The sequence below is a fragment of the Caenorhabditis elegans genome, chromosome III, assembly GCF_000002985.6.
Source record: "Caenorhabditis elegans chromosome III".
Lineage (NCBI taxonomy): Eukaryota > Metazoa > Nematoda > Chromadorea > Rhabditida > Rhabditidae > Caenorhabditis > Caenorhabditis elegans.
In genome coordinates, this window is record NC_003281.10 from 3,804,720 (window position 1) to 3,832,384 (window position 27,665).

The following is a 27,665-nucleotide window of genomic DNA, read 5'->3' on the forward strand; positions in this document are numbered from 1 at the left end:
TTCTCCAAACTGTCACGATGCACCATGTTCGATGCGCTAACGTGTCCTTAAAAAGACTCAAATGTTTCATTGGGCGCTGAAATGTGGGGAAAAACAAAGATGTGCATAGAATCCCGTATAAAAATGAAAGTGAAACAAAAATTAGTTGACAAGAAATGCAAAAATAAGGGAAAACGGACAATTATTAAAAATTAGAGGCAGAAATATACAGAAATTCGAGGGTGTTTGGGAGAGGAAACCTGAAACTGAGCATTTAATTTGTAGGTCACCGGGGGCGTAATAAAGGAATTGTATTTTGAAAAACTGGGAAAACAGAACAAAGAGATCAATAACAAAAAGCCTGGGATTCGAGAGAAATGGGAAGGAGTAGAAGAACTAGAAAATGAATTTAGGCTTGCCGGCGGAATCGGAGGGAGAATCGCGCGGTACGGCCATTTGGATGGTAGATCACAAAAATTTGATTGCTTTCCGAGACTGTGTCCTCTTTTGGACGGTAGCAACAACTGAAAGTTTTATAGTTGGCTCGTGAGTTTTGATGCACCATTGTTCAGGCCGTTGGGAGAAACACAGGCACTAAGATAGGCAGGCAGACAAAAAGCAATCTTACTTACCTTCTGAAACCAGTCAACCTTACATCAAGCTTGTGCTTGATTTCGACGTACGATTGACATCCGTAGGAGCATGGGAATTCTCCATCTGACAAACGGAAACGAACTCGGGAGCCTTCGGGGACCTGGAATTAGAAATTTTGTTAATTTCAGGGATGGTGCAGAGCGCTTGATGCATTAAATGGGTGAGCCGAACATCTAAAAATCCAATTCGATGCACCATGTTTCAAACAGGTCGGAGTGCTCCTGTCAGACTCATTCGCATAAATAAATGCTACGTTGCCCTTTTGCGCTGTCTAAAAGTAAGCTGTAAAGCCTAATATGACCGCATTTTTGAATTTTTAAAAATAAAACTTACAGAAATCCTCCAATAACAGTGAACATCACGTCCAGACGGACTGGAGAGTGTCTGCCATTGATCAGATGCATGAATTTCTCCACCACAAGCTACAAATATACATTTTTAAATCAAGAAACGCATCAAAAACTCACGTGATGGCTGAAGTCGACCACAGTCGGGTCCTCCAAGTCCTTCAGGACACCTACAAACGTTGCAGTTGTTTGGATCTGGATAACCTCCAGCAAGACAGTTCAAATGATTTCTTCCTTGGCATGCGTCTGAAAATTTGTTTTGCTGTTCAGAAATTTTTCCAGTAAAACAGTAAACTTACAGCACCCTTACAGTATTCCTATAGTATCTTTACAGTATTCCTACAAAATTCCTACAGTATTTTTACATAATTTTTTCCGCACCACTACAGTAAACTTTCATAACTCTTTTACATCCATAATAGTCTTCCCCTATAGTCTTACAGTACCCCTCCTTTCGTACTTTCGTTCAGTTCTAGAATGATTTCTAGAATCCTTCCTACAGTACCTTACAGTACTCTAACACTATTCCTACAGTACCCCCAGAAAATACTTACTTGGACAATAAATATCATTGATAACTTTTGCATCTAGGAATGCCATTTTCTCAGTTCCCATCGTTGTGACATACTTCAATTCCTTTGGTACAATCGTAAAATCCGACACCTTAACCGCATGAGCAACTGCATGATAATGCATCAGACTACCGTAATCGTACGGTACCCTTCGTGGCGAGACCTGCCGAATACCGAATGCTTGAAGCATTGATCGGAACGGCATAAATGAAGCAGTGGCTTCCTCCATCACGTTCTTCCAATTAATCGAGATATGCCGATCTCTATCGGGTCGCTGATGAGTGTGCCAGAAGCCGAGAGCATGCCCGGTCTCGTGAGCAACTACGTATTCTTCTGCACACTCGGAGCCAATTATGATGTCTTGATGTCCTCCGTTTCGGCCAATGTATTCTGTGAAACAACTGTCTCCTTTTTCGAGAACATATCGGATTGCGTCACGGCTCTGGAAAAACAGTTATGAAAATTTGGTTTTTCCGATTTTCTAGATTTTTTCTCGATTTTTCGATTTTGGAGAATTTTAGATGTTCTGAATTTTCGGGAATTATGTTATTCAGATTTTCTGTCTTTTCGATAATTATGTTTTCAATTTTCCAATTATTTTTTAGAATTTTTTTTCAATTTTTCAATCTTTTAATTTTTTTTTTGGTTTTCCGAGGTTTAATTGTTGAAATTTTTTCCCGATTTTCTGCCTTTTTCGAGCAATTTTTAAAAAATTTTTCTATGTTTCAAAGTTCTTCGTTTTTAATTATCCGAATTTCCGGAAAAAAAAATTAACTTTCCATTTTGTCAAGCTTTTTTTCAGTTTCTGATTTTTTTTTCAGATTTCCGATTTTTTGAGATTTTTTTTGGCATTTTGTGTATAATGTTTCTTATGTTTGAGAGAATGCAATTTCCCGATCAATTTTTTTTGTTGAAAAATCGGGAAAATAATGTTCAATATTTTTCGGAAAAAATTTCGATTTTGTGCGAAGTATTTTTACAAATCCATTTAATTTTAATTCTAAAATTCTTTAATTTTTTTTCAACTTCTCGTTCTCTCAACAAAAAACCTGACAAGTATTTCCTAATTTTTCTCCGAAATGTTTTCAGATTTATCCCACTTCGCCTAACCTGTTGATTTTCTTTAAATCTCAGGCACGTCGAATCTTCCCACATACGAATTCCACGTCGGATCAAACTTTGGAAGTTATCTGAAAATAGTAGGGATTTGGTGTTTGATGGCAGTCTCGAGGTCAAATCGGCCGGAAAAACGCGATGCGGCGGTGAAAATTGCCCTCTGGTAAATTATGTGAAACGAAACGGCATGGAAGGACAAGTTTTGGGCAGAAGCCGCAGCGCCGAAGGTCGTAGCACATACTTGACTAACTTTCTGTTTCAGTCTTCTGGACTTTTCAGAAATCATTTCAGGCTTACTCAGTTGATTCTGATTCCAGAAAGGTAGAGAGGAAGAGGGGTACTTTCTCATAACACTTTTTTCAAACACGCGTGATGGTCGTCACTTCTGCGTCTCGGCGCGTTCATGCCCTCTACAGTCGGGCACTTTCACTTCATCTGCCAAACTCTCCCCCGATGATGCTGCGCAAAAATCACATAATCGGTGTGGTGATGTTATGTGCGCGCGCCGCCTAAGCTTCTTACTGTACTGCCAACAAATTGCATAAGAATTGGAGGAAAAAAAAGGAAGGAAGACACTTACAATCGCCACCCCATATTTGAAATGGAATTTCGTACGAGTTCCAGTCGTAGATTTGCCCGGCAATGACCTCGCGTCGGTGGCGATGAACCTGAAACAAGAATCTGAGCTTTATGGTGCAAAGGAGCATGTCGGCTGAAACACATGGTGCATCAGATGCAGTGAAAATTTACGCGATTTTTTAAATAAAATTTCAGAAAAATGGGATGGTGCATCGAAGTTGTTTTTTTCAGATTGATAAGTGCACTAATTTCGTGCAAAAAACATGGTGCATCAAGTCTTCATGTTCGGAGTTTTTTTTTCAAAAAGTATTCTATGGCGCATTGCAGTTATGAATGTTCCAGTCAACATTTTTGGCTGGAAACATATATGCTCTATGTTTTGAGCCAAAACATGTTCTCTGGAACATTCAAATTGCGATGCACCATAAAAGACTTTTTGAATTTCACAAATCTTGCGCGGAAAATAAAATGCATCACGGTTATGTATGCAGGCCAGGTAACTAACTCGATGCACCATGTTTTTGCACAAAAGTAGTGTACTATTTAATATTTTTTACGCGCAATTTTCACGAAATTTCCAGAACTTAGAACTGATGCATCACATGTCTATTTGTTAACAAATAAGTAAGTAAAGTGACTAGAAACGTATTAAACGTAAAAATATACGCTGAACTTTTGCGTACAAGATGGTGCATAGAATCGCAGTGAACAGAGGGGGTGCAAGATTAATAGGAAAATACGGTAGGTGATTGTGTGCTTAAAGTGATAAGGAAATCACTTTCTTTAGACCGGCTACAGGTGTGATAATAGTGATATCAGTGATTACATAAGAAAACACATGACCTCTCTTTCTCTCTCAAAAAATCGAATAAAACATTCCCACCTTGGTTCTGCTGACTGTCTCAATTGTAGTGAAATGTGGATATTTATCAGAAGCCATCACTTCTAGACCCGGAATTTCAAAGATCTTCGAGCTATTGCCGAATGCGGCTTCTCCGATGGCAACCAGTGCCAACGGAGCAAGAATTAGCACCAATGAGGATGTCATTGGTGCTTGAGGTAGCCTGAAATTAGATTTAAAGTAATTGAAGACAAACAAGGAAAAGTAAAAAAAAGGAAGTAGGAAGAAGAATGGCAAATCAAAAAATTGATGGACCGAGACACGAGGAGACGCAGAGAGACAGAGAGAAGGCGGGCTACTGTGGAATGACCCTGTCTCGAGAATCTGACAACAAAAAAAAACAAAAAAAGAGAGATAAAGAGAAAAAGAGAAAATAATAATGATTGGGCGGAGCGAACGGACAACGGAGTTCTCCATATTCAATTCGGCAAGATGGTGGGAGTAAAGTGAAAAAGAAAAAGGACGATGTGTCTGGTACTAGAGAAGTAGTAGAAGCGATCACACAGGGGACACACTGACACACCGGTTTGTTGCAGCAAAAGCAGATGAAGCAGTGAAGAAGAAGGAGGCAGAAACATAAGGTCTGCCTAAAGTATATTGAGGAAGAAATAGAGAAGAAAAGAAGTCCCCCCGAGGGAACAATCTATATCGGGGGGCGGTTACTGCTGCTGGAATGAACGGATAAATTGGCTTTTCAGATGTTCTGATCAGCTGTTCGGAAAAGCTGGAAGAGGTGGCCGAGAAAAGGGACAGACAGGCACGCTGTCGGCATGTTGTCCTGAAGGTTTGCCTTATAAGGATTATGAACAAAGATCGTACAAGTACGAATTTGAAACAAAATTTAGCTTAAAATGTGTCGCATTTTTGCTTCAAAAAACAAATAGAATAGTGATGCCACTTTAAACAGATCTGGCGACCAGTGAGCGATAAAGAATTACAAGCCAAAGATTAGAGAGATCATAATTTTTGTAATCTAGAATGCAAGCTGTCCAAGCTTAAGCATATACATAGGTTCAGGTTTAGGCTTAGGCTTAGGTTTAGGCTTTTGGGCTTAGGCTCGGGATTATGCTTATGACCCAAATTTGACGCGCAATCCACTGTAAAAAACACTTTTAAGGCCTACGCTCCTGCCTTATTTTTGTTACCTGTTTATAGACACATATCCGGGTTTTAGAACATGTAGGCATTTTTGTGCCTACATGTTTCTAAAAAATTCCTAATTTCTAAAACAAATTTTAAGAAGGGAGTGATCATATATCTTAAAATTAGACACGTATTTCGGGCCTAGAGATAGGCATGGGACAGGCACGTCAGGCACGTTTCTTGTACCTATTTTGAAACCCTACACAAAGAAAAAAACGTGTCTGCTGAAAAGTTTTGATTGAAATTTTTTCCAATTTATCGATAACAAAAAAGAAGAGTCAGCCAAAATTATGATGACTCAACAAACATTCTTTCAGTTTTTCCATACAAAAATGCACGTTTATTTTTCAAAGAAAGGTCAGAAATTTAGAATTCTAAAAATTCCAGCAACAAAAACCCCAGTAACAAAAAGAAACAAGCAATTACAGGTTTAAAAAGTCGCAAAATTTCATGGTCTCTCGAGAATTTTCTTGTCTCGAATTTGCAAATAGTATGCCAATTGACAAAAGGAAGTAGTATAAACGAAAAAGTGGTGGGGGGGGGGGGAGGGATTTGAAAAGCTTACCGTCCTCTCCGCCTCTTTTCACTTTTTGTCCTCCACACAACCGATGACTGACTGGCAGTAATAATAATAATAATATTAGTTTTATATTATTATTATGAGGAAAAGGGAAGAGATTATCCCCCACTTTTCTTTTGTATCTCTTTCCGATTTTTGATTTTTAGGGTAGGCTTTCAAATGTTTAAAGTTTTGAAAAGTAAAGTGGCTAGCAGTTAAGTTTTAAAAAATCCAACTTCAATGAAAACATGGTGCATGGAAAATTTTTCGATGTCTCTCACAGCATTGACATTGTAGCTATGAGTCTATGAGCAATATAAGCACATTTCAAATTACCTGTGTCGATGCACCATGTTTTCTGCACGAAAAGTGTGCATATTTTTCCATGTGAAAAGCAAAAAGGTTGCCATGCACTATATGAATTTTGAGCTGGTTTAAATTCGTGAAATTTTCAAAAAAAACCAGATTCAACTATAATTTTCATATCGGAGCAAAAGGATGCCTTCATCCTGCAAAACTTGAAAATTTCCTAAACTCACTAGATTCTGTACCTAATGCATAAAATTTTACGAGAAAGTTCATAATAGTAAAATTTAAAGAAAAGTTGTTTTATTGGTAAAATATTTGATAAAAGAAATTTCCAGACAAAAAAACATCTGAAAGCACATTTACGCGTAAAATGTAATATGATGAGTTGGTGGATCACACTAACTATTTTACGGTCTTAGAACATCAGGGCCTGCCTGAAACCTGCGTTAATTTTGAAAATTAATTTTAAAAAACGAAATTAAATAAATATTAAAAAAAAAACACCATTTGATTTTCGGAATCTACATATCAAGGCCATGAAGTATTTAGTTGTCTCGTAAGTCTCGAGGTGTTGTAATACAACTTCAATGGATTCATCTCTATTACACACAAATTCGTCTTCTTCATTGTCAAAAAAAAACGACAATCTCGGCCTTCGATATCTAAGGGCAGCACCTCTGTGTGTTCAGTTTTGTAACTGGTTTCTTGAAACACTTGTCTCTTCTCTTTTTCATCTCAATGAGAGAGATGTTTGCACATTCAACTGAAGAAGACGATCAAAGTAGTTGATGCCATAATACACTACTGACTGTTTTTCAATTGGTATCGAACAAGATGGATGTGAAATAAAAAAGTGACGGGGAAGTGGAGAGATACAGGTGGCTTTTTTGTTTGGTGAATCATGATACTAAAATTTGACATTTTCAGTTAGCTGATAATAAAAAGAAGGTGATTCACACTTACTTCAGAGAGAATGTTACACTTAGGCTTAGGCTTAGGATTAGGCTTAGTCTTGGGCTTAGGCTCAGGCTTAGGTCTATTCTTAGGCCTGGGGCTTAGGCTTAGGGTGAGACCTAGGTTTTTAAGCTTTTCTCTTCAGGTTTTGGTGCACTTTCTGTAAATTTAACAAACTTTTAGAATTTTAAAGAATGTAAATGAAATTTTTTAAGGAATAAAAAAACTTGTTGTCAAAATATGAAGGCGATTAAATGCCAAAAAATGTAAACATTAGGCTTTCTCCTAATTTTTTAACCATCATTTCAGAAGTTTAATTTTTTTCGAGCCATATTGTTATGAAAATTGATTTTAGGGTCATATTAAGTTTATCGAAGCCAGTTTTATTTGTTCTTCTAATTTTTAAGCCCACATAATTTTAGAAAAATGTTGTTCTTAAACAATTTTTTGAAATGTATCAAGTAAGTTCAGTTTCATAATTGCGCTTTAATCCTATTGGACCAAACTTGTTCGAAATGCAGTTAAAAACTCTATTTTGTTTTTTGATCTACATCTTGTTGACAAAAAAGTCAATCTTCATCAACTTATCAATCTCTCTGTATGTATTTTTTGAAAATCAGTGATTCAAGACGACCTTCATCTCTCCTCCGATCCCGACCACCATTCGTCCTTGCCATCGAAATCTGAACGTTTTCAATATTTGTGAATGCCCATTGCAGATTTGATGATGTGCGTGTGTGTGTCCTTCAAAAACCCTTTTCTCGAAAAAAAAATATTCGACCTCGGAAAGGTCACATGTATAATCATCATCATCTTGTGAAAACGGGGGGGGGGGGGGTAGCTTCTTCCTTCTTGAAATGAAACCCTCTATGTACATCCGGTTTTGGATTGAAGGGACATGAATTGCAGTAGAGAAGAGGAATCATGTTAGTTTCGAGGTAGTTACAATACGAGAGCTAGTACGGTACAAGGTGAAGAAGAGGGCAGAAGCTGATTGGAAGAGACATTGGAGAGAGAGGGTATATATATGTGTAACATTGAAAGTATCACACTGGTTTTATGATGGATGTTTGGTTTGGTTTGGGAATGAAATTGTTCTGTTTTCGATTTCGTTTTTTTTGGGACGAACACAAGACAAGACTATAGATATATCCGAATGTGCATAAGGGAGATTAGGTAAAGTTTTTTTTCTAATTTTATTACAATCCTGTGTCAAATTTTCAAGCAACAGCAACCCAATATCTACAAAAACACTCTTTCTGTAAAAGTTGGAAAGTATCAAAGCGCAGATCAGGATTTTGTCAAAAAAAAACTTAAATAGGGAAAGTATCTAAAAAACGACTCCAAAAGTTTTTAGATTATCTCAAAACTTTTAGTCAAAGTTTTGGTAAATTGCAAAATTTTCCGAACTTTTGGATTTTTTTACAAAATTTCGAGCATTTTTGAAACCGCATATTCACATTGCATATAAAAATTTTCAAAATTTTTTTTGTAAAAATATATAAGTTGCAATATTATACATGGTTTTTTTAACAAACATTTGAGTGGTTTTAACAAATTTCCCAACTAACAATATTTTCAAAAAATTTGTTAAGGTCTACCAAAAAGGATTAAAATAACTATGTATATATCAAAATAAAAGATCCTGTTTTTTAACAGATTGTCCAAAATTTTTAGTCAAATTTTTAGCAGCTTTCGAAATTTTAGGAAATTTTCTTTGTTAGGAAATTATTTTTTGATGGCATTATTTTTTTTAGGAAAAACTTTGCAATGTAGTTCTAAAATAAAAATGAAATAATTATTTTTGTGAATCGTGAATCGAAAATTTACCTTGTCAGCGAATTAAGAAAATGAGATAGATTGGACAGTACGTGATGCAAAGATATAGGGGTTTCACAAAATATACAACAAAATGGAAATATATTAAAAAGGGAAATAATTAAAATCACAAGGAAAAATTAAGCTAGACGAATATTAAAAAATACAAGCTTGAAAGAAAGTTGGTCTCATTTTTTGGATTTTTCACAAAGTTTTCTTTTTTTTTTCAAAATTTAGTTTAAAATATATTACTTCAATTTAATGTCTGCTTCTTCGCACACGGCGTTGAACGACAATTGGTGGTGGAGATGGAGTTGCTTCTTCGATCAATTCATCCTCTTCATCTTCCTCTTCAACTTGACGACGCGGACGTCTTCTTACTGGCTCATCGTCTTCATCTGAATCCTCAACACTTAATTCACGACGAGTTGCGGGTGGGAATCTATTAAATTCAGGAAGATCACTGTCATCATCGAGACCAAAGTCCGAGAGTTTCAGCATTTCCAGCCGGCGTTGTTTACCTGAAAATTGGTATTTGTTGAGATGGGTTTAAGTTGGACTGGTTGCTACTTTGATTTGGTATTTTACAATTAAAGTGCAGTTGATATGTCACTAATTATTACTTACGTTTTGGTGCAATAACGACATTGCTGAGCCCATTACTCAAATCAATTTCCGGTTCAATCTCGGCACGTCGTAGCTTCTCGCGCCGTTTGATCTCCTCCTCGAAAATCTTCAAAATCGGACGATTCTTGATCTCCACCGCGATCGGATCCACCATAATGTTATAAGTTTTTCCATCGATTTTATAGATACCAAGCAAGCGATTTCCGACCTCGAACATTTGATTTCGAAGCGAAATTATGATAAATTGAGCGTTCCGTGTTCGCTCGGAATGCTTGATATAGTTTGCAATCAGGCTGACATTGTTCAAGTCCAGTGCCGCATCGATTTCATCCATCACGTAGAGGGGTGTTGGACGGTAGTGGTGCATTGCAAAGACAAAGCATAAAGAGGCCAGAGTCTTCTCTCCGCCAGATAGATTCTCGATGAGCTTCCAGGATTTCTTGGCGGGACGTACACTGAACTTTATTCCACCATCGAAGGGATCGGTAGATTTTCCTTCTTCCACAAACTTCAAACTAGCATCTCCGCCATTGGTGATAAGCTGTAAGCAAATAACTTGTTTCTTTTAATCTCATTTAAAGCAATGGGTCTGACAGAAAAAATGCTTCCTGTCAGCCTGGTAGCAGGCAAGTACCCCTTACTCACCTGGTAAAGCATTTGGGTAGTAGTACCCAAGAATGCGAGCGCCTCGCTGAACTCGTTGAATCTCGCCATTCTCAACTCGTTGAGCTTCTCACGATGAGCCTTCAGCTTATCGCTAAACTTCTTCGCTGACGTCACCTCGTTCATGAGAAGCGACACAATCATCGCATAATCCCGAACACCTTTATTATCAAATTCCCGCCGGAACTTGTCAACATCTTTTTCCAGCTTGCAAATCTTGTTAGCAGTGTCCTCGAAAACATCGTCCTCAAGCATTCTCGCTTCGTGCTCTTCGTAAGCTTCACGGTGAGGTTCGATCATACTGATGCATTCATATGGGAGTACAACGTGCCTAAAAACTCAGTGATTATAAATTTGAATTTGCACATGGAAAATCTCCCAAAGCTTCTGAAACGTACCCATCAGTCATTTTGGCCGCAATATCTGGATCATTATATCTGACAAATTTGCCAGGTGGATAGAGCTTTTCCGGTTGCATCCATGCAGATTCAATAATATCAAGTTCTGCATTATCCGCCATTGTCTTGTTTTCCAAGTCATCAATGATTCTCATCAGTTCATCATAAGTCTGTTTGACCATGTTGTAGTTGTCAACTGTGGTTTGATAGGCTGCATCTGCTTCTCGGCGTGCCGCAACCGCTTCAGTGTACCTGGCTCTTTGTGCATCAATGCTGGCCTGGAAGATTAAAAATTAGAAAATAGTAAAGCTTGAATTGGTAAATTCTGAATAGCTCGAAAATGGCGAACTTCATAAGGAGACTGCTTAAAAAAGCGCAAAAATTGTTTGAATAGTGGTTTAAAATTTTGAAAAAAAATCGAAAATGTTTACTAGAACTAAGGGAGCAAGGTTGGAAACACCAAGCTAAAGCCTAAGCCTAAAAAAAGCCTAAGTTGGAGCTCAAGCCAGAACCTAAGCCTGGACCTAAGCTTGAACTGAAGTCGAAGCCTAAACATAAGCCTAACCAGAATCCTAGTCCTATAGAAATTAAACATACCGTTGAAGTTTGCAATTGCGCATTGATAATATCAATTCCCTTTACATCCTCTCCAACTTCCAATTGAGCCAATGCATCTGCCTCGCTACGTTTCTCCAGACACATATGCTCCAGCTCACTAAGCTTCTTCTCGGCCTGCTCCAAATGTGATGGATTGTTCTCAATAATTGCAGTTTGTCGTGCAATGTCCTGCTCCAGCTGTCCCATTCGATCCTTCGCCTGCTCAATTGAGTCCTTATTTTTTTGGACCAACTCCATAAACATTCGGTCCATTTTCCGTTTGTATTGCTCAATTTGCTGCTTGATTTTTGCTGAAGACTTTTGGCTCTCCTCCACTTGACGTTTCAGATCTGCAATTTGAGCTCTCTTCTCGTCCAAATCCTCAACGGTCACTTCTCTATAGTTAACCATACGGCGCTCATGTGCTGCGATTGAGCTCTGGAAATAATTAAAAAATTAGAATGGAAATTTTGAATAAAATCTAGTTTTTTTTTCGATATATCCATTTTCAAGAAAATCGGAACAGCGAAAATTTCTGTGTTTCAGTAAGAGACGCAAAAATAAATCACCTTTAACTCGGCAATCCGTGTTTTCTGCTCCTTGGTGGACATAATCAATTCACGCTTACGAATCTCGAGCTGTTTGATAATCGGACCATTGTCGGCTCGGATCTCTTCTTGCTTTAACTGCAACTTCAAATGAGCTTCCAGTGCGTGATTGTGCTTCTCCTGTGCGGCTCTTAGCTTGCTCAAATCAACTTTTTTGACTCCACTCATGTTTGGATTATTATCATTTCGAATACGACCAGTCGTCGGTTTTCCACCACCAGTCAATGCTCCACTTCGGTTCAAAATTGAGCCATTCAGTGTGCAATAACGATGCCTTCCAGGATACTTCTTATCAATTCGAGTTGCTTCTTCAAGACTGTCAACAACCAGAATGTCATGGATCAAGAAATAGAATTCGCGGCGAATCTCAGGGTTTACACAGTGAATCTTATCGAAAAGTCGTTCGGCTGGGCTGAAAATAAGAATTAATTAGATTTGGCAACTAAAGGCAACTACCAACAATTTCATTGTAGAATCCATTCCGCTAGTATCAGTATCTTTCAAGTGATCCAAGAAGACAAACGTCGTACGAGGAAGTTTGTACTCGTGGCAGAAGCCAATTCCGATTCTACATTCATCGCTAGTTTGCACAACGTGGTAATCCAATTGTGCAAAGAACACTGTTGAAATTGCGGTGTCGAACTTGATTGGGATACTTGCCAAATCTCCCTGTAAGACAATTAATTTTAAATTGGTCCTCGAAAAAAAATCAATTCGAAATCAGACTAAACGTGTGGCTTCTGAATTTGAAAGATCCTATTTAAAATGTATTTCTCCCAGAAAAATCATACTTACATGGAACATCAGATTACCCCAGGATGCTCACAGCTAATCAAATTTCAAAGCAGGTACTCACTCCCAATCGAATAACTTACCAAGCGACCTTTGAAGCCCGGAAATAATCCAGCCTCTTTCAGTTCATGAAGCTTTGCGGTTGCCTGATGACGGTACGTAACTTCCTGGGTGTTCGATGCTTCAATCACTTCTTGATCCAGCTCATACTTCTTGCTTCTCAAAAGTTGTTCGGTAGACTTCAAATGCGGAAGCTTCTCGACAGCTTTGTCAAACTTCAGCTTTCTATCTTGCAGCTCAGTTGTGACGGCGTTTAGCTCACTGGAAGGATATGGGGAATTTTTAAAAGCTGGTTAAAATAAAATAAAATAAAATAAAACTTACGTATTATCTCTAATGTTCTCAGCCATCATTGTTTGCAATGTCCCTTTAAGCTCATCAACTCTCTTCTGTCCCTGCTCCATCATTATCGTCATATCCTTAAGTTCTGATTCAGAAACGTCCAATTCTGCTTTTGCTCGCATCGATTGCAGAAGCTCATCTGAGAGTTTTTTCTCCAGATCATCATGCTTCGCTCTGTCGGCACTAGACTTCTGATCATACTTGATGAGATTCTCTGTAGCTGTCCGCTGACACACATTCTCCTGCTCCTTGAGCTGATCCCATTCGAGTTGCATGTTTTGCTTAGAGATTCTCGCATTCTCTGGAGCCGTCTCAATTTCAAACTTCTCCCGACGAGCTTCATCCCGCTCCTTCATGAGCTTCCCAAGGTCCTGAGTACACGACTTGAGCCCCTGCTTTCTCTTAGCATCACGTGCATGCCAGTCATTCTTCTTCGATTGCCAATCGATTCTTTTATTCTCCAGCTCAGTGACAATACTATTAAGGCTTCTCTCGTGAGTCTCCTTCTTCCGAACTTCATCCTTTGCCTCAAGCATGATATCCTTGTTCTCTTCGAGTTCTCCTGTTCGAGTGACAAGACTCATTTTGGCGTCCCTCATTGTTTCAGCATAACGGCACAAATTGTGCTTGACACGGATTCCACGAAGGTAGTTGAGATTATTGAAGGTATTCAGGTAGGCCATCCCGATAACCATTGCCTTTTCAAAGACTTTTAGGTGTCCCTCGTGGCGGCGAACACTGGAAATGGAAAGAATTTTAATTTGAAATTTTTTTAAGTTTCAGAAAATTAATATATTTCAAGTTGAAACCGCAAAGTTTTTTTGTTTTTTCCTAGTTCAATTTGAATTTCCATGCTTTATATTTTTATGTGGTACATCCGTGCCAAAATTTGTGGTATTTAATAATATTAAAATGAACTTACGAGGCTCCATATTGTGAACTTTTGTGCTCCAATAGAGAAACCCGATGCATTAGTTTGGAAATTGGTGCGACAAAACGATTGGTTCCAACAATATCCTCAATATATTCAAGCATTCCTTCTTCATTCGGATTTTTGGATGTTGGCTTCATTAGTGCAATCGCTTCAACTTCTCCTTGCAGAATCAGGAATCGATTATGGGTCATATCAATTCCAGCACGTAGGAGAAGCTCCTGGACGTCTTTTTGCGATGCATCTTTGTCATCAATACGATATTTTGAATTGTTTTCACGATTTATTGTGCGGGTGATGCAGACGCAATTATCTGTTAACACTTCATATTTATCGTAATTTTCGACAGGCTGAAAATTAATTTTGATATTGATAGTTATTAGTTTGTTTTCAATCGTGTGGATCTCAGGCCCGCTTTAATAACCTACTTACCATATCCTTCACCATCTGGAACATAATTGTTACTGAACATGATTCGTAGTTCCCTCCTGAATTGATCAATGCTGATAGCTTCTTGGTACGAATTTTTCCAGCCTGAAACAATGTATATTGTGGAATAAAAATTTCAATTTAAAAAACTCACTTTAAATCCAAACACGAATAGCAATGCATCAATAACGTTTGACTTTCCACTTCCATTTGGTCCCAGGATCATTGTCAAGTTCTTGTGAAACGGTCCGAGAATATGTTTTCCAGCATAACTTTTAAAGTTCTCAACGTAGATATTCAGAATTATCATTCGATTTCCATCCGGATCCGAGATCTGATCTTCATATTTTGGGGGAATTTGAACATTCAAAAGATCCTCTTTTTCATCATATTTCACACCGTTTTCAGCCGCTTCAAGTTCCAACATATACGCGCCTGAACTAACATCATCGAATATGTTGAGCTGTTCCATGTACTGTCGTCGGCGATCCACGTCGAGATCGACTTCAGGCATCGAGTCGGTGTCAGCATATGGTCTATCATCGTCCGAGGTTAGCGCCCGTCTTTTAAACGGCTGCATACCTGAAAAAAGGAATTAATTTTGATAAATATTAAAAGGGAGAGGGAGAGTAAGAGGTGCATAATTTTGCCAAAAAGGCAAAGCTTTGGAAATGTTTTGACAACTGGCAAACTTTCGACCCCTTCCAATCAAATTTTTTTGGTAATTATCAACTGACAAAATTTCTTTGAATGCCAATTGCCAACATTACCTAATCAAAAAATTTTGAAATATATATTTCATATTTAAAATTGAATCACACAGTTTACAAATTGATAACATTGAAAAAAGTCATCTAGAAATTTATTAATGTTATAGTATATTATATAGTTATCAGTATGATTTCACCTCAAATATTGAAAACTAAATTTTTAATGTTGGGGAAAAATTCAAATCGATAATTCAAACGAATTTTTTTTCCGGACTTTAGGAAAATCAGGGCACAGATAACATTGGAAACTATATATAAGTTTGTTAATTTTTTTAAGATTTAAGATTATGAAAGCTGCGCTAATTAATTTATTTGTCAAATTCAAAAAAAAAGTTAAGAAACGGTCACACACGAGCACACACCCATTTCATTGCGCGCGCGCAAGCGTATGTCTGTGTCTGTGTGTGCGAGCTGTTACTACTGCTGACCGAGTGTGGGGTTAGAGGCAGACGACGAAAGAGAACGAAGGTGAAAGTGGAAAAGAGCATGGAGAACGTGGAGACTGAGAGAAATGACAGACTCCGACTGCGGTCAAGACGATTCGGGTGAGAGAAAGAATAGTGGAATAAGAGACGGAGAGAATCCATAGCAATGGGTGGGTGGGTGATGAGCGGAATATTGTTGCGAAGAAGGTTGGGTGTACCAGACTAAGGAGCTGGAGAGATAAAGATTCTAATTATTTGAAAATTTGGCAAACGTTTCCCATTACTAGATGTACAAATCGATATGCTACAGATAGTCGATCAACGATCACGCTTTGGGAAAAGTATACGAGTTTTCAGCTGAAGAGGTCCCCAAAAAACCGAGAGGTTTTTATATGTATAATATTGAAAAAAAATCACTAGATTTTATTGATAAGAAGTAGTTTAACACGATGAGTGAAACTTGAAATTTTATATTAGATATGTATGTGAATCCAGATGGAAGCATGAAGGAAATGAGCCAAAAATTTTGTCAATTTATGTGTCTGTACGATCTCTATTGAACTTCGTCTATAATAGAACAAGTAGTTAAAGTCCTGATAGGCATTACTGTCTGCGATTACCCGTGTCTTGCTCCGTCAAATCCATTGCACCAGTTGATCCGGGCATCCTTAATGAAGAAGAGAATAGAAGAGAATTGAAGTCAGAAGACAAAAGTATAAAACTGACTAGTTTTAACAAGGTGTGAGAAACAAGAGACGGATGATTATTTTGTACTTCTCAGGTCGCCTAGGTAACAAGCACACTGGTACGGGCTGGCACGACTCCATCTTGTGATGGGTAGAAGAGGTGTGTGAGAGAAGAATATGAGCTGATCTCCTCTGTTGAGATGATAGATAAGCTTATAATTTGAGCAGTTAGTTGCGTGTAATTGAGGATTTCGTTTTTGATGTTGCAGCCAACAACGGGTCTTCTAATGGTGGGAAATGAGAGATCAAACAACGGATGGTCTTGTGAGCAAGAACATCTGCCAACATACGGTTCAGATGAGCATATTACAGAGTCACAAACCATGTAAACTTCTAGAAAGTCTGCAATCGAAAAAATGGAGGGGAACTGTAGAAGAAGAAACAGGGGTATAATTTGATGTAAAACGGATTTGGATGTAAAACGAAATTTTCAATTCCGACAAAATGGCGGTTTTCCGATTTTCCGGATATTTTCATTTTCGGCAATTTTCCGGTTTTCCGTTTGCCGGATATCAGATTTGCCGGAAATGATTAGAGGTATTTTTCATAAGACGGAAACACTAAAAACTGTGCCTATTTGATTTTTTTTCCCCGTTTTTATAGTTACTTTCTTAGAATTTGTTCACTTTTCAAAACAGATGTAGGAACATTCATAGGATGCGTACAATTTTGCCAATTGAAATTGAATTTCTGAAATTTCCAAAAAAAATGTGCAAAATCACAATTTGCCGAAAATTTTCGGCAATCGCCGGTTTGCCGGTTTGCCGAGTTTCAGGAAAAATCGTTATCCGCCCACTCCTGGTATATGTACTAATATAATAGAGTTAAAAAATTTTAGACAAACCCCCACAGTATGTAGATCTGAAGGCTTAAACAGATCATTATACTAGTAAAACTATAATAAATTTATATACCGATTTTGCATTAAACATCAACCCCCCCCCCCCCCTCAAATTTCCCAAATCCGCAATTGTCTACTATTTTAATGTCTTCACCATCTGCACCATTTCCCACCCGTATACTGTCCTAGACTAGGTCTCCTGATCTACCCCTATATCTCCCTTTCCTGACCGCAACAGAGACGCATTCGTATGTATCTCTGCGTCTCTACTATCTCCTTCTCTCTATGGGTGTGCCAGTGTGCTGGGTGTGACCATACATTGGAAAGATTATAAATTTTTGTTTTAATTTATTTGGTTGTTTTTCATTAATTGGTTAAAATTTTAAAATGTAGAATTATTATTTGCTTACTATTAGATTTTTATTTTGAAATTTAACAAATTTCTTGGTTTTTAAATTACTTTGTGCATTTTTATAAAAAATATTTTTGTAATATCGATTTAATACTTAACAGCTATTTTCAGACGAATCAAATTCGACTTCTTCCAGAAATGACAACAGAACTTGAAATAGACGGTGAGCACATTTTTAAATTGAAAAATTGTTAACTAGTCAACTAATTTCAGATAGAAAAGAAGAAGAAGCTCAAATTCCTGGAGAAACGAGTGAAAGTGAAGAGGGAGATGAACCTGTAAAAGTGAGTAGATTTTGAAAATTTTTAAAAGGAACTATGAGAAAAATTTTTTCAAAAATGTGTACAATCGCCGAAGAAATATTAAAATTTGACAGAAATTTAATTCAAAAAGAAGGCAACCAATCAGCACCATCAGCACCAAAGTACCAAAAAAAAATTTGCTTGAATCATCATTATTTTGATTTATTTTTGAATACACATAAAGCCGTCAAACTCATTGACCAATGGTTAAATTTTGGATTTGACACAGCCCTTCCCTTTTCACAGCTGCCACATTCTAAATCAGAACGGGAGTCCCGAGTATTTCGGCTATGCTACCATGACAACCGATGCTTCTCTGAGTCCATAGGTTTAGGTTACATGATAAATATTTTTTGAGAGTTTATATTTTAAACTGAAAAATAAATCTATAATTATTTCAACTTTTTCAGATGAATCGCGTAAAACGCGCCTGTGCAATGGCAGCCGAATCTTTAAAAGAGGCAAAAAGAATAAAGAACATGTTGATGGAAGAAGAATGTGTTTTACAATTGGGTAATTGTAAGAAAACTGCAAGTTATGGGCATAGATTGAGTAAAACTGAAGCATGTTGTCCATCGTGCTTTAGTGTTGCATTTCGTGGAAAGGATTATGAGAATGAGTTTACAATTTGGAAGCAGAAGGCAATGGATGGACAGACACATGTTCGAAGTGAACAATTTGTTAAACGATATGTTAATGTGAGTTTTAAAAAATATTTTTATTCAATGAAACATCAATGAAAAATAGTTTTGACCACAGCTTTTGGATCACTTGAAATAATTAATCGTTAAAAATTTGCTGAAAAGGCTCAACGTGAGTCTGTCTGCGAAAAGCAACTTCTGCATGCCTACAAGGCGACCATGCCAACGTGTTCAAAGTTTGGTCGATATTAGTTGCATCTGCCTACATCCGTGCCTATCACCTACTTTCTGTAATTTAGATTCGGTAGGCACACGAGGCAGACAAAATATTGGCAGCAAATACCTCTTAACATAAATTTTTCAGAGCTGCTTCCTACCATACTACGCAAAATGCCACCAATGCTCAAAATACTCCAAATTGATAACCTCCGACTCTCTCTCTGCTCAACAATTATCCGACTTCAAGTGCGACTGTGCTTCTACAATTGAATCCCCCAAGATTGAACGAGTTCGTGAAGACTCAGAATGGTGTTTCAATGAATTTGGACATCCTCCTTTACTTCAAAATAATATTTCCTATGATCTACTAGTTGATCACTACGTTACACGGACCACTGGAATGGATGCCACGTGTCAGGAGAAGGCGGCGTTGATTGACAATGGTGGCATCGAATTTCGAGATACAAGAAGAATTATGAACATGTTTTATGTTCCATTTACGGATGTTATTGCGAATATTGTACATCCCGAGTTTATGGAAACCGATGAGAAATTTGTAAGTTTTTTAAAGCTTGAGATGTGGGTACAATGGCAGGCGGGCATGTCTATCAGGCGCGAGGCAAGCAAGTAGGCTCAAGATAAGCGTTTAGGCACACGGCAAGAGAGTAGGCAGAAGGCAGGCGTGTAGGATAATCTACCTTGTTGCCAATATCATTAATTCGTACAAGAATATCGGTTTCAGGCATTCCCTAAATTTGCTGATGATCCCATTTCAATCTACTACCTCCAAGTCCGAAATACAATTATCGCAATGTGGCTGAAGCATCCATTCGTCGAGTTAACCGTGAAAATGATTGAACCCCAGATTATTGTCAGAGGTCATGCGAGGATATTCTTTATTGAACACCTCATTCATCCAATTTTGGAATTTTTGACAATTAAAGGAGTTGTCAATTATGGAGCATTTGATTTCAGAATTGATCCATTGAATGGAATGAGACCGGTTAGTTTGAAGGAAAAATGAAACTTGAAAACATGTTTTATTTTAGAAAATTGCAATAATTGGAGCAGGAATATCTGGAATCTCAACAGCCCGCCACCTAAAACATTTGGGAATTGATGCTGTTCTCTTCGAAGCAAAGGATCGCTTCGGTGGACGTATGATGGATGATCAATCACTTGGAGTATCAGTTGGAAAGGGAGCTCAGATTATTGTTGGAAATATCAATAATCCAATTACTCTTTTGTGTGAACAAATTGGTATTAAATACCGAAATTCGAACTTTTTCTGTCCACTTATTGATGAGAATGGACGGTGCTTTACATTGGAACGAAAGGAGTTGGATGATCAAGTTGATTTGCATTATAATAATGTTCTTGATGCAATTCGGAATAAGTATCAGAGCGATCGGAATTTTCCGGATGTTCCTCTAGAAGGTAGGTCAGAAATTATAAGTAGGCACGAAGATTCTGCCTGCCTACTACCAAACATGATTTTTTCTCTGAAAATTGAAAGAAGAAAAATTTCCAAAATTCCAATTATTCCAGTTACCAATTTCCGGCACTTTACAGAAATGTTCTCGAAAATGAGTTCCGGATTGCTCTCGGCCGCCGACTTGGACTCTCTCTACACTCCTGAATTTGAAAAACTTTTGGATTTTCATCTAGGAAATCTGGAATTCTCTTGTGGAACCCATGTTTCAAATCTTTCGGCAAAAGACTATGATCATAATGAAAAGTTTGGAAACTTTGCCGGAGAGCATGCAGTTATCACTGATGGAGCACAGAGAATTATTGATTTTTTGGCAACTGGATTGGATATTCGACTGAATTGCCCTGTTAAGTGCATTGATTGGGGCAGAGATGATCGAAAAGTCAAAATATTCTTTGAAAATGCTGAACAAGCAGCGGAAGAGTTTGATAAAGTAGTTATCACAACTTCCCTATCAGTACTCAAATCAAATCATTCAAAAATGTTCGTTCCTCCACTTCCAATTGAAAAACAGAAGGCTATTGATGATCTGGGCGCTGGATTAATTGAGAAGATCGCTGTGAAGTTTGACAGAAGATTTTGGGATACTGTAGATGCTGATGGATTGCGAACGGAATATTTCGGAAAGGTTTCCGATTGCAAGACTGATCGAAGTCTCTTCAATATATTCTACGACTTTTCTGGAAAGGTATGTTAGATTTCGAAATTTCGTCAGTTTCTAAAAACTTTATCTGATTTCTGAATTCATCCGTTCCCAACTAATTTATAAATTTCCAGGACCCCAATGGCGAGGACACCTTCGTCCTAATGTCCTATGTCACCGCTGAACACGTGAATCTTGTCAATGTACTAACGGAATCGGAAGTCGCCGACAAATTCTGTGCAACCCTTCGGAAGATGTTCCCATCAGCTGTTATTAACCCTCTAGGACATATGATGTCCCATTGGGGTGCTGATCGATTCGTCGGTATGTCGTACACTTTTGTCCCATTTGGATCGGATGGTGATGCTACGTATAATCAACTGAAAAAGTCAATCGACGAGAAGCTCTACTTTGCGGGAGAACATACAATTGCAGCGGAACCGCAGACTATGGCAGGAGCCTATATTTCAGGATTACGAGAAGCCGGGCAGATTGTGATGAGTTTGAAGCGGGATTCGGCCACTTTCGAATAATTTTTATCCACTTTTTCTTCTAACCACTGCCTTATCAGATCTCGTGTATATTAATTCTTATCATTTCACTGTGCATATTGATTTGATTCCATCTTGTAAATTATCTGTGTACCGGTTTTCAATAAATCACAAGTTTATTTATTTACCATTTATTTACCAAAAAAATGTCAAATAAAAAACCCTAGTCAATGCCATTTTCTGATTATAAGTTACAATAGAGACATATTTGCATTTAAATTATTGAAGATCGCTTGACTTATTCTTGTTTTTCCATAAACGGAGTCGTTTCATCTTGAGATCTTGCATCAACAGACAGCGGGGTGCGGCAAGCAGGAGTTGTGCTGGTCGAGGTTGATGCACGCGAGTTCAAGGTTTCTGAAAAAAGCCACATTACCATGGAAGCCCTAGCTAGAGGAAAGAGATATTTCGATAGCTTCCATGGATGTTTTACAAGCGCCAGGCAGCTTGATAGGCATATGGTAGGCACACGCGCCGCATGCTAAAATTTGAAAAAAAAACTCACGGAGCAAGCTTTCGCCGGTCGTCGTGTGGCCATTCCTGTCGACCTTCCGACATCCGTTGATAGAGTTCATTAGGTCTTCCAGACGGAGCTATAACAAAGATTATTGAAAAGCCAAAACTGTATAAACTCACTTTAAAATACGAAGCTTCCTCCGACACAACTACAAGCTCGCTGACATTATCCTTTGGTCCAAGAGGCTCACTGAACGGGCTTCCGAGGCTTTTCATTAGCCTATTGAGCAACGGCTTTCCAATTATCAACACGGGAACTGGTGTGCTACGACTGTTGTCTGTTGTCTGTTGTCTGTGTTGTTGACTATTGACAGTTGATGAGCTGAAAACTTGATAAAAATGAAAATATTTAGAGTTTTTTGCCAAACCTCCGTTGCGACGGGACATCAATGACCCGCTCAAACGTCTCGACCTCATTCGTAACCAAAACCGTTCCCTCGAAGATCACCAGAAGCAAGTCATGCAGTTCCAGCTTATCATTTTTCTTTCCAACTCGAATCCGGTCCAACGATAAGATCTGCTTGGCCTTCATTATTCCAATGTCCAGACTTTTCAACACTTGGCATTCGGAGAGCAGATGCTGTAGGATTCGTAGTTGTTGAGAAAATGGCAAAGGGTACTTCTTGTCGGAACCAGCTTCTCTGCACCATCCAATAACAGCATTGTCACCTCGATCATCAATTGATGATCTCACTCGCAACTCATTGATCTCGTCAATTTTTCCGATCAATTTTTCAAGGATGTCCTCAATCGTGATGATTCCGACTACTTTCGAGCTGAAATTTGGTGAAACTTTAGGGCTACAATGATATTTTCTTCCCACTTTTCTACCAACCAAAAAATAGGCAAGCATATAGGCAGGAGCTCGGCAAAACTGAAAATCAAACTCACTCATATGCCGAATATTCAACCACACACGCGAAATGAAAATCGCCGGTCTTCATCCGATTGAGCAGCAAATGTGCATTCATCTCAATATTGACATATTTGACTGCAAACTTCACAGTCCGGTCCTTCAATAATTCCAAAGCGTGAAGAGCCTCCTTAACTGTTGGCTCATCGATGAGATTCGTCTTGACCATCAGCAAATTGAAATTTTTCATGTTGAGCATACCAACGATCACACTTCGATTTTTATTGTCGTAGACTGGAATCCGAGTGTATCCCTTTTCTACCAGTGTTAACACAGTCTGAAAATATATTAATCTTTGTTATTTTTAAAAGCTCCTTGTACTTACTGATCTATTCAACTTTTGCGATCTAGATAGCATGAAGACCTCCTCAATCGGCACCATAAGCTGTCCAACTTTTTTCAATGTAAATGTAGTTGCATTTTCGAGAATCGCTAAAAAAAAGTTTCAAAAAAAATATTCATAAAACTCCGAATCTTCTTACTTTTTTCCCGCTCATTCTGTGCCATGCTTCGAAGCAAACATGTCTTCTCCTCAGGCGTCATAACTTCCCGAACGTCACGTTTCAAGAATCTGCCCAATACAAGTGAAGCCGGATAAGCGATTGGAAGGGTGACGAAGAAAATGATGACTGTCACGAACCAGAGACTAGCAGCTAGGTTGAAACCGAACTTGCTGTTGCAGACCGCCTGAAATTAGATATTTTCATTGAGTAGCAGTAGGGCAGGATAGATACCTGTGGAATCATCTCCGCGAAAATCAAACAAATCAAAGCTGGAACTGCCATTTTCAGCACATCTTCATTCGATACTCCGTGCAGCATTTTCTCGCAAGTCGTCGTGAAGAGCACTGTGAAAACTGAGGAGAACAGGGAAAAAGTGACAACAAGCTGGGTAGACCGACGTCGGAAGTGCATGATTCTGCGGACTCGTTTCTGAAATTTCAAGCTTTACTCTTCTCTAATTCCCGTTGTTCTTACCTTTGCTGCATCACCTTCTGCAATTTTCAGCATAGTATTCAGATCGATCATTGAGAACTTCATATAACCAAGTGTCATTCCCGATGCATACGCCGACATCAGAATACAAAAAAAGCAAAACACAATTTCATCTCCCATATATTTAGCTGCTGCTGCTTTCTTCTCGTGAACCACCAGAAACTTTTGTGTGTAGATAGTGGCATTCTTATGGCAAAGATGATAGACGCTTGTGGAGACGTTGAATGGAAGACCTTCTGGTACGGATAAGATGGCGTATGAGCAATATGACTCTTTGACGGTGGCACGAACTGTACTAACAGTGGATAGGTGGGAATCCTGAAATTATAGAATTTTATTGACTCACAGAACTGTATCTCTAAACGGGATTAAGATAAAAAACTAAAACATCAGAGCCTCTGGCAGTCACGTAGGCATTTCATCTGGAAGCCTTACCTCACATCGTGTCGCAGTTGTGAAGTAATATCCGTCTTCCGCTAAATTTTTCCCGAACAGCTTGAAGCTGAATGCTTCCGATGGCAGCTTCTGCACATGATCGAGCCCACGTCGAACTCCTGTCAATTGCAATGGAACATTCGGACCATTAGGAGCTCCTGGTGAACCAAGGGCAAGTTGGAAGATGGCGAAGAGGAAGAGACTCATTTGAGGAATGATTGAATTGAATATATTCCTGATGTTTTTTGTTTTTTTTTTTACACGGGTATTTTTAAATTTCAACTTTAAGAAAACAAGAACACGCGGGAAAATTTTTTGAAGTATTCCGATATTCACTATTTTTCAATAAATTTTTTAATACAGTATCGCAAGCTAAAAAACATGATCTCAAAATTTTGAAGGTCATATTCCCCCAGTTCCGAAGTACAGAATTCAAAAAATTATTTTTCACAAAAGTTTAATATTAAAAAAAGATTTTTATAGGACCAATGCAACAATGGAGGACCTGATCCGTCTAGTTCCAACATAACAATCTTCCGTACGTGGTGATGCCAAGATGTGGCAGCCAATTTGAATTTTAAAACTTTGAAGTCTTTTAAATTTTATTTAATTCAATTTATCGTACGATAGTTCAATATTGTGATGAAGTTTCTGTTTCTGTTTGATGAAGATCTGTTTCTCTCGTGCTGATTGTCTTTTGTGCCTCTCTTTATTCGCCTGCTTCGTCTCCTGTTCCGTTCGGAACAGGTCGAAGTGAATAGCTGTTCCCTGTTTCAGATGTATTTATTCAAAGATTTATATGCCTTTCTTGAATAAATGATGGAATCGGTGTCTGAAAAGTGGAAGTTTTTAGAAAATAAACAAGGTTTTAAATTCCTTACCACAGTAAATCATCTTCCTTTTTTTTATTCTGGAATCCGTATCTGAAAAATAAAAGTAAGAAAAAAGATCTTATATCCCAGATGACTTACCGCAGTATATGATATATGCAATATATGGAAATCCGATAAAAGATTATCGAGTCGGTATCTGAAAAATAATAATATTATAATAATACTAGTATCTTAGAATTATTATTAGATTCTATTAGGAACTAAATTATTCTGTAGGGGCCTATTAAATTTAATTTTTAGTTGGAGTTGCTCGAGACCATAGGACTCTTTCTTAGGTTTTTCTATCGTATAACGTAGATAACAAGTTTTCAATTAAAAACTAGTAACTCACCGCAGTACACCATATTGTGGACGGGTGGTTCCGACCCGTCCAACGAGACCGTTTGTCCTCTATGGTCTCGCACCTTTTCCTGAATATGAAGAGAGGGATACTGAGAAAATATGTTTATCTAAGAGAGATGAATGAAAATAAATGAATCTCACCCTCTGGCATCCCCCCTCCTGTGGAAGTAGAGGCTCCTGCCTCTAACCAGTCAGAGAAAAAAAAATTTTAAAAAAATACAAGCGATGGTTGGGTTGGGGTCCAAAATTACAAAAGGAAGTAGGGAGTGGGTGTGCTAAACAATAAAAAAACCGGGGTGATTACTAAAAAATCAATAAAAATTAAACGAACTGATAATAATAAAATAAAAAAAAGATTATTTCTTATTTAGTGGCGGTGGTGGTGTTGATGGAGCTGATGATGGGTGAGGTGTTGGTGCTGATGGCATGGCTCTCGTTGTTGGGACGTTTTTCTTGTCATCGTCCATCAGTCTGTTGATTCCGGCAACAAGTTTGCTGGTGTCTTCCTCGTCATCTTTTTCTTTTTTCCTCATATCCGCGATTCTTTGGATCTTTTCAGCCCGTTTTACAACCTCATCTAGGGTTTTTGGGATTTCGTCAAGACCGAGGAGCTTGGTCTTTATATGGCTAGCCGTATTGTTGAGAAAGTGGCTTGCTAAGTGTTGAATTCAATCAATAGACGATGCTGTCTGTATCTGAAAATCGCAGTTTTTACTTGAATTTTTTCCGAAACCCAGGGCCATCAAATATCTCACGAAAATAAAAAAAATCTCACCGCAGTAGATCACTGTTCATATCACTCAAAATTTTACCAAAAATGGCGAATTTACCCCAAGTGGAATTCAATCCCATTCCAAAATTCAAAAATTTCCTTTTTCACGGTGACATTGCGACATAAAGTTGTCCGGTTGTGTTCGTCCTCCATACATTGCCGAGCATCTCAATATGTCATTAGTTTAGCTGATTTTTTTGTAAAAATTCAAATTTTTTTTTTTTTTAAATATACATAGTGTTGCGAAATACTTATTCTCTAAAAAAAAGGCTGCAACTCCAGAAGAAAAAAAATATTTGAAAAATTTACTATAAAAAATACTGTGAATTCCCTCACCTTTTTGTACAAAATGTACAAAATACATTTCAAAATTGAGTAAAAATCAATAAAAACAGAAGAAGAAGAGGGGACACCCATTCCGTAGGGTATCTAGTAAGCAGAATGACTAGGCAGAGGAGGAACGAAGCGAGGTTAACATATGCACGGAAACGCAGCGTTTTTGAGTGACGTCATTATGGTAAACAGCACAATACATCGATCGGGTTTAGATGGATATTTAGAGAGTTGATTTTTTGGGAAAAAAATATTTGTGAAAAGGATGTTTCTTGCGCCAAATTGTCGTTTTTCAAAAGGTTTTCAGAAAACTGCGGTGTTGCTTTTTTCTGCTGGTTGATTTAAAATATCAATTTTCAAACTGCGAATGCAAACTCTTCCTCTAAATTTTCCTAGAGTTATCATAAAAAGTAAACGATCTCCACGAAAGTATTACTGCTTATAAATATTCTTATAAATATTTTCAGCAAGTTAACTATTGACAAACGGCAAAATCGGCAAATTTACAAAAATTACACGCAAAGGGAATTTTAGAAAGTGGTGGCTTTGTTTAAACATCATCTTTCAAAAAAAAACGCTTGTTTTAAAAAATCTAGCTTGTAAGCCATGAAAAATCGAAATACTAACCTCAAATTTTAAATAAGACACGACTTGCTCCAGTGAAGAAATCTTACTTCTTTAAAATCTCAATCTGACATCCTGAAAAATTTAACATTTTCAATTGTAAACCAAACAAAAGTTTAGTTTTGTCTTACTTCGATTTAGATGGGATTTCATGTGTCCATTTGCCATTTTGTAAGTTTTCAAACCTGAAAATTTGTTTTTTATTACTTTATTGAAATTTTTTAAATGAAGTATTTTTACCGTCACTTAAAATAAATCCATGTATACTAAAAAACAGTAAAAAAAAGAATATAGAATAAAGTGGACATCCATTCAGTAGGTTGTCTTTTGGTAACAATGAGTCTAAAATGAGACTAGATGACGGCACAATAAGAGATGAAAAAAAAGATAAATGAAATGAATGAACGATGCTATCGAAATAT

At 37.7% G+C, this 27,665-nt stretch overlaps 5 protein-coding genes, 1 non-coding gene and 1 pseudogene across 8 annotated transcripts; 1 reads left to right on the forward strand and 6 right to left on the reverse strand.

Annotated features, from left to right (window-relative positions):
• Window positions 1–52: 52 nt before the first annotated feature.
• On the reverse strand, window positions 53–4,311 carry toh-1 (Zinc metalloproteinase nas-26). Its single transcript, NM_065368.6, has 8 exons — window positions 4,131–4,311; window positions 3,249–3,336; window positions 2,663–2,742; window positions 1,535–1,994; window positions 1,101–1,226; window positions 967–1,055; window positions 612–733; window positions 53–503 (listed from the first exon to the last, which is right to left on the reverse strand). The coding sequence occupies exons 1-8, from the start codon at window positions 4,293–4,295 to the stop codon at window positions 389–391; spliced, it is 1,245 nt and encodes a 414-aa protein (NP_497769.3). The 5' UTR covers window positions 4,296–4,311; the 3' UTR covers window positions 53–388.
• Window positions 4,312–8,924: 4,613 nt separating this feature from the next.
• Window positions 8,925–14,960, reverse strand: dpy-27 (Chromosome condensation protein dpy-27). Its single transcript, NM_065370.8, has 12 exons — window positions 14,533–14,960; window positions 14,382–14,483; window positions 13,941–14,299; window positions 13,001–13,756; window positions 12,700–12,937; window positions 12,285–12,493; window positions 11,786–12,236; window positions 11,217–11,654; window positions 10,620–10,897; window positions 10,204–10,552; window positions 9,559–10,099; window positions 8,925–9,452 (listed from the first exon to the last, which is right to left on the reverse strand). The coding sequence occupies exons 1-12, from the start codon at window positions 14,956–14,958 to the stop codon at window positions 9,190–9,192; spliced, it is 4,410 nt and encodes a 1,469-aa protein (NP_497771.1). The 5' UTR covers window positions 14,959–14,960; the 3' UTR covers window positions 8,925–9,189.
• Window positions 14,961–15,486: 526 nt separating this feature from the next.
• Window positions 15,487–15,554, reverse strand: R13G10.5. Its single transcript, NR_101807.1, has one exon. It is a non-coding gene; the product is annotated as an Unclassified non-coding RNA R13G10.5 (non-coding RNA).
• Window positions 15,555–17,683: 2,129 nt separating this feature from the next.
• amx-1 (Lysine-specific histone demethylase 1B homolog) lies at window positions 17,684–21,688 on the forward strand. Its single transcript, NM_065371.8, has 8 exons — window positions 17,684–17,735; window positions 17,786–17,856; window positions 18,285–18,572; window positions 18,880–19,290; window positions 19,477–19,737; window positions 19,784–20,171; window positions 20,283–20,914; window positions 21,004–21,688. The coding sequence occupies exons 1-8, from the start codon at window positions 17,711–17,713 to the stop codon at window positions 21,400–21,402; spliced, it is 2,475 nt and encodes an 824-aa protein (NP_497772.2). The 5' UTR covers window positions 17,684–17,710; the 3' UTR covers window positions 21,403–21,688.
• Window positions 21,536–24,486, reverse strand: cnnm-5 (Metal transporter cnnm-5; the record flags this gene model as incomplete). The annotated part of the gene is made up of 10 exons (NM_065372.2): window positions 21,536–21,777; window positions 21,926–22,013; window positions 22,057–22,258; window positions 22,305–22,712; window positions 22,828–23,126; window positions 23,175–23,281; window positions 23,332–23,536; window positions 23,584–23,781; window positions 23,827–24,162; window positions 24,280–24,486. The coding sequence occupies 10 exons, from the start codon at window positions 24,484–24,486 to the stop codon at window positions 21,659–21,661; spliced, it is 2,169 nt and encodes a 722-aa protein (NP_497773.1). The 3' UTR covers window positions 21,536–21,658.
• A 377-nt stretch (window positions 24,487–24,863) lies between these two features.
• Window positions 24,864–26,762, reverse strand: C36A4.10. Of its 2 annotated transcripts, NM_001384058.1 has the most exons (6): window positions 26,623–26,762; window positions 26,290–26,453; window positions 25,504–26,209; window positions 25,251–25,308; window positions 25,161–25,202; window positions 24,864–25,111 (listed from the first exon to the last, which is right to left on the reverse strand). In NM_001384058.1, coding segments are annotated over exons 3-6 (114 nt in total). In that variant the 5' UTR covers window positions 25,517–26,209; window positions 26,290–26,453; window positions 26,623–26,762; the 3' UTR covers window positions 24,864–25,110. The 2 variants fall into 2 exon arrangements, all encoding the same protein (NP_001369884.1); another variant differs by lacking the exons at window positions 24,864–25,111; window positions 25,161–25,202; window positions 25,251–25,308 and having other exon boundaries at window positions 25,560–26,209; window positions 26,623–26,703.
• C36A4.14 lies at window positions 25,560–27,521 on the reverse strand (annotated as a pseudogene). The gene is made up of 5 exons: window positions 27,484–27,521; window positions 27,375–27,428; window positions 27,247–27,318; window positions 26,290–26,453; window positions 25,560–26,209 (listed from the first exon to the last, which is right to left on the reverse strand). Coding segments are annotated over exons 1-5 (978 nt in total).
• Window positions 27,522–27,665: the final 144 nt, after the last annotated feature.